Source organism: Erinaceus europaeus, chromosome 11 (genome assembly GCF_950295315.1).
Source record: "Erinaceus europaeus chromosome 11, mEriEur2.1, whole genome shotgun sequence".
NCBI classification, from domain to species: Eukaryota; Metazoa; Chordata; class Mammalia; order Eulipotyphla; family Erinaceidae; genus Erinaceus; species Erinaceus europaeus.
In genome coordinates, this window is record NC_080172.1 from 48762243 (window position 1) to 48773221 (window position 10979).

General features: G+C 45.9%; 1 protein-coding gene across 1 annotated transcript in view; it reads left to right on the forward strand.

Moving 5' to 3' along the window:
* The window catches only part of DCST1 (DC-STAMP domain containing 1), a 34722-nt gene extending 23887 nt beyond the window's left edge, over positions 1 to 10835 (forward strand). Inside the window, exons 11-14 of the mRNA XM_060202357.1 lie at positions 7 to 134; positions 1657 to 1799; positions 1890 to 2003; positions 10537 to 10835. Of these exons, the coding sequence (XP_060058340.1) occupies positions 7 to 134; positions 1657 to 1799; positions 1890 to 2003; positions 10537 to 10788 (637 nt within the window). The 3' untranslated portion in view covers positions 10789 to 10835. The remainder of the gene's footprint in view (positions 1 to 6; positions 135 to 1656; positions 1800 to 1889; positions 2004 to 10536) is intronic.
* Positions 10836 to 10979: the final 144 nt, after the last annotated feature.

Consider the following 10979-nt stretch of genomic DNA (forward strand, 5'->3'; position numbering starts at 1 on the left):
CCCTGTCCTGGCTTTAGGCAGTCACAAACTGGAGGTGAAGGTTGGGGGGCACTCCATGCTTGCCCGGCTACTCCGGAAGACCATCGGTGCCCTGAACACCTCCTCAGAGACAGTGGTGGAGTCCCACAACATGCGTGAGTGAGAGACCTTCCAGCCACCTGAGGGCTAAGTCTGGAAGCTGGGGGATGGGATGGAGCATGGAGGGATAGGAGTTGCATGGTCGGAGGGTGTAAGAACAGGAAGTGATGGATGCCAGACAGTAGGGCACCGGCTTTAAATGCACATAGTGAGAAGAGCAAGGACTGGCTCAAAGATCCCAGTTCAAGCCCCCTGGCTCCCCACCTGCAGGGGAGTCACTTCACAAGCGATGAAGCAGATCTGCAGGTGTCTATCTTTCTCTCCCCCTCTCAATTTCTCTCTGGCTGCCAGGAGCAGTGGATTTGTAGTGCAGGCACTAAGCCCCCAAAGATAACCCTAGAGGAAAAAAAAAAAAGAAAAATTGGTCAGGATGGAGGAGTGAGAGGGGGACAGGAGACGGGTTTGGGCCACAGGATTCTGGGGACTAAGGGGGTGGAGCGTCCCAGCATCAAGAATAGTGCTGTTCATCAGAACATTATTGTTGTTATTGGTCCTTACTGACTGCTCCAAGGTGGCTTTTTTCATATAGAGAGACAGAGAGACCACAGCAGCAAGGCTTCCTCCAGGATAGTGGGGGCTGGGATTAAACCCAAGTCTCATGAAACTCTCCTAAGCCAACAATTTTGCCAACCTTTTTAAAAATGTTTTTATTTATTATTGGATAGAGACAGAGAAAAATTGAGAAGGGAGAGGGAGATAGAGAAGGAGAGAGATGCCTGCAGCACTATTTCACTTGTGAAGCTTTCCCCATGCAGGTAGGGCCCAGAGGCTTGAACCTGGGTCCTTGTACATTGTAATACATGCACTTAAACAGATGATTCCACCACCACCACCACCCCCAGAGAGCTGCTCTGCTCTGGCTTATGGTAGTGTTGGGGACTGATCCTAGGACCATAGTGTCAGGCATGAAAGTCTCTTGCATAACCATCATGCTTTCTCCTTCACCCCCCCCTTTTAAAAAAATATTTTAAAATAGTTATTTATGTATCCATAGATGAGAAAGAGAGAAAACCAGAGCATCACTATGCTGGGGATTGAACTCAGGACCTCATGCTTGAGAAACAACCTCTTTTTCCACCACACTACCTCATGAGCCACCCTATTAAAAGAAAGAAGAAAGATTTTTTTTACTTATTTTATAGTGGAGGGAGATAGATGTCATATTTTGTTGTAAAGAGTTAAATTCAGGACCTCACACTTGAAAGACCAAACTCTCATTTAGTTACCTTCCAGGGCACCCAACAAAACTTCCTACGTGGGAACTTTTAAAAAGTTATATAGAGGCAGAGATAGAGAAATCTTAGCAACAAAACTTCCTCCAATGCAATGGGAGACCAGGCTCCAACTTGGGTCACACACATGGCAGAGCAGCGCACCATCCAGGTGAGCTATCTTGCCAGCAGGCTGGTGGCCTTCCACCTCTGTGCCAGGTTGCAGGAAGACTGGCAGGGCAGGGTGTAGGAGAGACACAAGGGGAGGCCTCAGCTGCAGCTCCTGACCGCCAGCTCTGCTCACCAGCTTGCCTGCCCCTGCCTGTGCATCTGGGCACCACAGCCTACCTGCGGGCAGTGCTCCCCGTCGGCCTGCTGCTGGGCCTCTGCCTGCTCCAGGCCTTTGCTTACCGGCTCCGCAGGGCCATCGCGGCCTTCTATTTCCCCAAGGTGCGCCCTGTACTAGCGCCCCGGGTCCCTCCAGCCCCCCCTCCAGGACGCTGCCTTGTTGGCCTCTCACCGCCCCTCTCCCCAATGCAGCGGGAGAAGAAGCGCATCCTGTTCCTCTACAATGAGCTGCTGAGGAAGCGGGCAGCCTTCACACGGCTGCGGAGGGCAGATATTGTCCAGCGGGCGAGGCTGCAGCAGGTGCGGGTGAGTCAAGCCTGCACTCATCCACCATCCGCCACCCTGCTGGGCCTCCAGGAGAGTTCACTCTCTGTTTTATTATTTCTTTAGCTAGACACAGAGAGACAGAGACAGAGGCAGAGAGAGGGGGGATATCACAGTACTCAAGATTCCTTCCATGCAGTGGGGGCTGGGGTTGAACTTGGGTTATCACATGATCAAGCAGTGCACCTTCCAAGTGAACTCCTTCACCAGTCCTCTTTTTTAATGTTTATTTTAAAATTTTTATTTATTTATTTATTATTGGATAGAGATAGAGAGAAATTGAGAGAGGAGATGGAGATAGAGAGGGAGAGAGAAAGACACCTGCAGCAGTGCTTCACCACTTGTCACACTTTTACCCTGAAGTTGGGGACTGGAAACTTGAACCCAGGTCCTTGCACACTGTAATGTGAGTGCTTAACCAGGTGCGCCACCTCCTGGCCTCCAATATTTCTTTTCTTTTCTAAGTTGTTTTTTTAAAAATATTTATTTATTTATTTATTTGTTTCCTTTTGTTGCCTTGTTATTTTATTGTTGTGGTTATTGTCATCATTGTTGGATAGGACAGAGAGAAATGGAAAGAGGAGGGGAAGACTGAGAGGGTGAGAGAAAGAGAGATACCTGCAGACCTGCTTCACCACTTGTGAAGTGACTCCCCTGCAGGTGGGGAGCCAGGGCTCGAACTGGGTTTCTTACGCTGGTCCTTGCACTTTGCACCACCTGTGCTTAACCCACTATGCTACACCTTGACTCTCAAATATTTCTTTTCTTTTCTTTTTTTAATATTTTATTTAATTTATTTATTCCCTTTTGTTGTCCTTGATGTTTTATTGTTGTAGTTATTATTATTGTTGTCGTCGTTGTTGGATACGACAGAGAGAAACGGAGAGAGGAGGGGAAGACAGGGGGAGAGAAAGATAGACACCTGCAGACCTGCTTCACCGCCTGTGAAGCGAACTCCCCTGCAGGTGGGGAGCCGGGGTTCGAACCGGGATCCTTATGCCGGTCCTTGTGCTTTGTGCCACCTGCGCTTAACCCGCTGTGCTACAGCCCGACTCCCTCAAATATTTATTTTCTATGAGTAAAGGATGTTTTACACGGTGCAGAGAGGAGAGAAACAAACCAGAACTCTGGCACATGCTATGCCTAAGATCAAACTTGGGACCTAACACCCACAAGCCCAATGCTCTAGCCACTGTGCCACCTCCCAGACTGCTATCTATTTTAAAGATTTATTTATTAATGGGATGGGGGGGTGGGGGGGGAACCAGAGCATCATTCTGGAACATGTGATATCAAGGGGTTTGAACTCAGGGCCTCATGCTTCAGAGTCCAATGCTTTATCCACTGTGCCACTGTGTTGAGCTGGAGAGATAACATAATGGTTATGCAAAAGACTCTCGTGCCTGAGGCTCTGAGGTATCAGGTTCAGTCCTCAGAGCCACCACAAGCCAGAGCTGAGAACTGCTCTGGTCTCTGTTTCTGTCCTTCTCTGCATCTCTCTCATTAAAAGAAATAAAATATTTTAAAATAAATGTTTAATACACCCTGGAGAATGAACTCAAAACTTCAAGCATGGGAGATACCACTAGGCGGCCTCCCTGGAATATGCATATATTGGAGAAAAGGAGGAAAGACAAAGGGAAGAGGGAGAGACAGAGAAGGGAGAGGCATCACAGCACTGTTCCGTCATTCATGGAGTCCCCCCTGCCATCCATGGTGGTCCTAGGGCTCTAATCCAGGCAAGGTATGTGCCCTACCTAGTGAGCTATCTTTTGGCCCCTCAGTGAATTCTAACATAATGCATGCCTTAAAAAATGTTTATTTAGTGGTCCAGGAGGTGATGCAGTGATAAAGCTTTGGACTCTCAAGCATGAGGTCCTGAGTTCGATCCCTGGCAGTACATGTGCCAGAGTGATGTCTGGTTCTTTCTCTCTCCTCCTATCTTTCTCATTAAGAAATAATAAAATTTTTTTTTTAATTTATTTTCTCTTTTGTTGCTCTTGTTTTTTATTGTTGTTGTAGTTGTTGTTGTTATTGATGTCATTGTTGTTAGATAGGACAGAGAGAAATGGAGAGAGGAGGGGAAGACAGAGAGGGAGAGGGGGAGAGAAAGATAGATACCTGCAGACCTGCTTCACCGCTTGTGAAGTGACTCCCCTGCAGGTGGGGAACCAGGATCCTTATTCTGGTCCTTGCACTTTGCGCCACATGCACTTAACCCCACTGCACTACTGCCTGATTCCCATAAATAAAATCTTTTAAAAATGTTTATTTAATTCATTACATCATGGATTGAGTTTTTTTTTTCTTAGATTTTTTTTTTTTCCAGAGCACTGCTCAGCTCTGGTTGATGGTGGTGCAGGGGATTGAAACTGGGACTTTGGAACCTCAGGCATGAGAGCCTGTTTGTATAACCATTATGCTATCTACCCTTCACCCCATCATGGATAGAGTTTCATATGAGGCACAGAACAACTGAGAGAGACAGGCCAGAGTGGTAGCACCAGGGATCAAACTGGAAATCTTGGGTATGTAAATCCAATGCTCTACTAGTTATTTCCCAGCTACATAACTCATTCCTTTAAGGACTCTACTCATCCAGCTCCTTATGGGCAGGGCTATGATCATCTTTGCACCCCAAGATTCAATCCAGCCCAAGAGACTCAGTGGAAGCAAGCCAAAAAGGGGAATTAGATTTGACTCAACCTGATTAAAGAGAGCCAGAGGGGGTCTCCTAAAATCTGGGGCCCAAAGCTGGCCTCAGGCAGGCCATGGGGTATGGGTGGGGATGAGGGTGGAGGAGAGCATAGTCAGCAAAACCAAGTTCCAGACCACACACCTCATTAAGGCTCATGACTTTGGCTCTGGGTCTCAGTTTCCCTGTCAGAAGGGGGTAAAGGATGGTTGAGGCTGTAAAGCCCACTCACAGGAGATCAACACAGAGTGGTGGTTCAGTGCGTGGCTCTTGGGCCCAAGGATCAGTGTTAGAGTCTTGGCTCCTCCCCCTTATTACTTATTCAGCAAGACTGAAATAGTGGGTGAGAACCATTCCCTCTTGTGAATGGTGTTAGGGCTTATTCCGGTTGCGGTGAGGATTTAAATGAACCTCAGTCCCATGACACAGTTGCATAGTGATTTGTGTGCTAATTGTTATTGACAAGTGGCCCCTGGCATGCAAACAGCACTCCTAGAATTTGTGTTGGTCTGAGGTGATGACATTTGCAAGATGGGTCTTAGGCAGTGATTTTTCTTTGTTTTCTTCATTTATTGCATAGAGCCAGCTAGAAATTGAGAGGGAAGGGGGAGACAGAGGGAAAGAGACAGAGAAACACCCGTAGCACTGCTTCACCACTTGTGAAGCTTTCCCTCTGCAGGTGGGGTCCCTCTGCATGAACCCAGGTCCTTGCATACTGTAACATGTGCGCTCAACAGATGTGCCACCACCCTGCCCCTTAGGCAGTGATTTTCTGAGTTAATGCATCTACAGATTATTATTTTTAATAAATCTCTTTTTAAAGATTTTATTTATTTATTAATGAGAAACATAGAAGGAGAGAGAAAGAGCCAGACATCACTCTGTTACATGTGCTGCTGGGGATTGAACTCAGGACCTCATGCTTCAGAGTTCGACGCTTTATCCACTGCGCCACCTCCCACACCACACTAATAAATCTTTTTTGTTGTCTTTATTTATTTATTGGATAGAGACACTCAGAAATTATGCATAATTTGGGAGATAAAGAGGGAGAGAGACAGAAAGACACCTGCAGCCCTGCTTCACCACTCATGAAGCTTTCCTCCTGCAAGTGGGTTCTGGGGGCTTGAACCTGGGTCCTTGCACACTGTAACATGTGCGCACAACCAGGTGCACCACCACCTGGCCCCACCATTTTTTTAAAGAATATTTATTTATTAATGAGAAAGAGTAAAAGAGGAGAGAGAAGCAAGAGTATCACTCTGGCACATGCAGTACTGGGGATTGAACTTGGACCTCATGCTTGAGAGTCCAACACCTTATCTACTGTGCCACCTCCCTAAGACAGGGTACAATGTTACTTTATTTTTAAGTGGCAAGCATTCTTATTTAGCCCTAATGAAGCTAATTAAAACCAAAAGACTGGAAAGCTGGGAAGATAGTATAGTGATTATGCAAAAAGACTTATGCCTGAGGCTCTGAGGTCCTAGGTTCAATCCCCAGCACCACCATAGACCAAAGTTGAGTAGTACCTAAAGAAAAAAAAAAAACTTACTTTTTTTTCTTTTTTTTCTCCAGTGTCTAGATCCCCCAATACTCTATAACACAAATAGGGACTGAATGAATGGCAAAAAAAAAAAAAAAATGAACACACCCATCATCTAGCCCCAAGGTTTGTTTTTTCCTTCCTTCCTTCCTTCCTTCCTTCCTTCCTTCCTTCCTTCCTTCTTTCTTCTTTCTTTTTTCTTTCTCTCATGCATGGGAGTCTCTTTGTATAATCATTATGCTATCTACTCCTACCCCTTTCTTTTTCTTACCTGAGCACGACTCAACTATGGCTTATGGTGGTATGGGGGATTGAACTTAGGACCTCTCAGAATCTCAAGCATGTAAGTCTTTGCATGAGTACTGTGCTGTCTCTCTAGTCCTATCTATTCAAAATCTCTGGATTTTGAAGGGTAGATGGAATTATGCTCATGGCAAGTTGAGGGAACAAAATCTGTGACAGTCTGAAGAAAAAAACAAATTCTGGGCCTAGTTTAAGTAAAATTAGCATGGAAGGAGCAAAGTTCAGGGTGGGAGTGGAAAGGGCATTAGACTCTCAGGCATGAAGTCCTGAGTTCAGTTCTCGTTATCACATTGCCAGAGTGATGCTCTAGTTCTCTTTCCCTTTCATAAATAAATATAAAAAACAAACAAAAATCATTCAGGAAAAACAAAACAAAACAAAAAATCATTCAGGATGGGGTAAGCTAGAGCAGAGGCTAAAATGGACCCAGATTGGGGAAGGTTCTGAAGTTGAAGCCTGGGAGAACTACCTTTGGTAGGCAGTGGGGTGGAGTCTCTTGAGTTGAGTAACACACACTTGTGAGGACTGCAGAGAAACATCCCTGGCAGGTGTGTGTGTGTGTGTGTGTGTATGTATGTGTGTGCACTTGGAATGCAGGGTGTCTAAGACTGGCCAGGTTTAATTGTTACTATCTTCTGTGTCTTTAGGAAAGCCAATAAGTCAATGCACTATTTTTTTTTTTTTTTTGTCTCCAGGGTTATCACTGGGGCTCAGTGCCTGCACTATGAATCCATTGCTCCTGATGGGCATTTTTTTTTATATAGATTATTTGGATAGGATAGGGAAATTGAGAGAGGAGAGGAAGATAGAAAGGAAGAGAGAGGGAGTCAGGCTGTAGCGCAGCGGGTTAAGCGCAGGTGGCGCAAAGCACAAGGACGGGCATAAGGATTCCGGTTCGAACCCCGGCTGCCCACCTGCAGGCCCGGCTGCCCACCTGCAGGGGAGTCGCTTCACAAGCGGTGAAGCAGGTCTGCAGGTGTCTATCTTTCTCTCCTCCTCTCTGTCTTCCCCTCCTCTCTCCATTTCTCTCTGTCCTATCCAACAACGACAACAACAATAATAACTATAACAGTAAAACAACAAGGGCAACAAAAGGGAATAAATAAATAAAATAAATATTTAAAAAAAAAGAAAGGGAGAGAGAAAGACACCTGTAGACCTGCTTCACCGCTTGTGAAGTGACTCCCCTGCAGGTGGGGAAAGGGGGGCTTGAACCAGGATTCTTGAGCTGGTCTTTGCTCTTCGTACTATGTGTGCTTAACCCAGTATACTTAATCTGGTGCACCACTGCATGATCCCCTAAGTCAATGCACTATTTTCTTTCTTTCTCTCTCTCTCCTCCTCCTCCTTCTTGGAGAATTCTTTATGTGTTATGGATACTAATCTTCTTTTGCATGAATTATCTCCAAGTTCCCAAGAAATTCTATATAATGAATTGTAGTTCAAAGAATATATTAAATATTCTTATTTAACCCCCCCCCCTTGAGCTCTAGTAAAATAGCTCGTTTGGATAGTGTGTTGCTTTAGAATCCAGGTACAAGCCTAGACCCACCACACTGATGGAAGCTTCAGTGCTTGAACTCCACCCCCATCTCTCTGTCTCTACCTAAGAAGAAAATAAATAAAATTTTTATAGGGAGAGGAAAAAGAAACTTTAACACCATCCTGCCACTTCATGCAGTACTACGGATCAAACTCAGACCTCACCTGCAGAAAGACACCTGCAGAGTAAAATATGTGTTCTTTTTTTAAAAAAATTTCTTTATTGGGGAATTAATGTTTTACATTCAACAGTAAATACAATAGTTTGTACATGCATAACATTCCCCAGTTTCCCATATAACAATACAACCCCCACTAGGTCCTCTGTCATCCTTCTTGGATCTGTATTCTCCCTACCCACCCACCCCAGAGTCTTTTGCTTTGGTGCAATACGCCAATTCCGGTTCAGGTTCTACTTGTGTTTTCTTTTCTGATCTTGTTTTTCAACTTCTGCCTGAGAGTGAGAACATCCCACATTTATCCTTCTGTTTCTGACTTATTTCACTTAACATGAATTTTTCAAGGCCCATCCAAGATTGGCTGAAAACGGTGAACTCACCATTTTTTATAACTGAGTAATTAAAATATGTGTTCTACCACTGAACAAACTCTCCAGTCCATCTATTTTAATTTTAAATGTACTTAAAGGAAAGAAAGAAAACCAGAAAGGAACTTTTTTTTTAAAAAAAATTATTTATAAAAAGGAAACACTGACAAAAACCATAGGATGAGAGGGGTACAACTCCACACAGTTCTTACCATCAGAACTCTGTATCCTATCCCCTCCGCTAGCTTTCCTATTCTTTTTTAAAATAATTTTTAAAAATCTTTTTAAAAATATGTTATTTATTAATGTGAAATGATAGGAGAGAGAGAAAGAACCAGACATCACTCTGGTATATGTGCTCTTGGGGATTTAAATCGGGACCTCATGCTTGAGAGTCCAATGCCCTGTCAAGTGTGCCACCTCCCAGACCATTTTTTAAATAATTTTTTAATTTTATATTTATTTTCCCTTTTGTTGCCCTTGTTTTTTTTATTGTTGTAGTTGTTGTTGTTATTGATGTTGTTGTTAGATAGGACAAAGAGAAATGGAGAAAGGAGGGGAAGACAGAGAGGGGGAGAGAAATCTAGACGCCTGCGGACCTGCTTCACCACTTGTGAAGTGACTCCCCTGCAGGTGGGGAGCCAGGGGCTCCAACCGGGATTCAGCCGGTCCTTGTGCTTCGCACCACCTGCACTTAACCTGCTGTGCTACTCCCAGCTTTCCTATTGTTTATCCCTCTGGGAGTATGGACCCAGGGTCATTATGGGGTGTAGAAGGAAGGTCTGGCTTCTGTAATTGGCTTCCCTGCTGAACATGGGCGTTGACAGGTGAATCCATACTCCCAGCCTGTCTCTCTCTTTCCTTAGTGGGTAGGGGCTCTGAGAAGGCAGGGCTCAAGGACACACTGATGGGGTTGTCTGCCCAGGAAAGTCCAGCCGGCATCATGGTAGCATCTGGAACCTGATGGCTGAAAAAAGAGTTAACATATAAAGCCAAACAAATTGCTGACTAATCATGAACATAAAGGCTGGACTAGTTCAGATGAAGAGTTGGGGGTCTCCGAGAAAGGAACAGTCTTAAACCATGTTCTTACTCTAAAAGAAAATCTACAGCCTTTTCATACTGACAGAGTAAATTAGAATGACTATTCTATTAAGTTTTTTATTTTAATTTAATTTTATATTTATTTTCCCTTTTGTTGCCCTTGTTGTTTTTCATTGTTGTTGTAGTTATTATTATTCTTGTTATTGATGTCGTCATTGTTAGGACATAGAGAAATGGGGAGAGGCGGGGAAGACAGAGAGGGGGAGAGAAAGACACTTGCAGACCTGCTTCACCACCTGTGAAGTGATCCCCCCTGCAGGTGGGGGAGCCAGGGGCTCAAACCGGCTATTTTATCTTAAGGTGTATTTATTTATTAATGGGAGAGAGACTGAGGAGGGAACCAGAGCACCACTCTGGTACATGTGATGCCAGAGATCAAACTCAGAACCTCTTGCTTGAAAGTCCAATACATTTTCCACTGTGCGGCCACCTGCTCCATCTAACTCACATGTAGGCCAAGGAATACCATACCAACAGTCCTACCCCCGCCTGAGGACCAGACAAGCCTGCTTTATGAGAAAATGCAACAATGGCTGTTGCTGTGGTGGGAAGGGAGCAAAGCCTAGCTGAGTGAGAGTGAAGAAGGGAGGCGGTCCTGGACCCAATTCCATAGTAACTTTACTCTTGGGGGGCATTTTCCAATGCAGTACCCTTCAACATGTGACACTGTCAGGCCTGGAGTTGGGGCAAGAAACACAGCCAGGCCCACTGACGCCCTGCTGCTAGGCCCCTTCACTCCCTCCTTGACTCTGAGCTCGTCCCCTCTCCCTCCCAACAGCGCCCCCAATTGGCGGACCTGCTGCAGCGCCGCTGCCCGCTCCTGCGCCACTGGCTGCGCCGGCGCTGCGTGGTGTGCCAGGCCCCCGAGACGCCCGAGTCCTACGTTTGCCAGACGGCGGCATGCGGGGCCGTGTACTGCAATTCGTGCTGGGTGGACATGAAGCAGCAGTGCCCAGCCTGCACACCCCCAGAGGAGCTGTCCTCCTCTGCCTACAACGACAGTGACGACGATGCCACCTATGCAGAGTGACTGGCATTTTCACCCTCGCATCCCCCCTTCCCCGCCCCTTCCCGGTGAATAAAGCGTAGCTCGGCTCCTGCAGCCTGGTCTTGCAGGAGTCTATGCGAGACGGCCCCTGATCCCCGCATGACCCACGAGGACAGCGAAACTGCTAGGAAGGGGCTCGGACCCAGGTCCGGCTGTAGGCGCGACCGCCCACT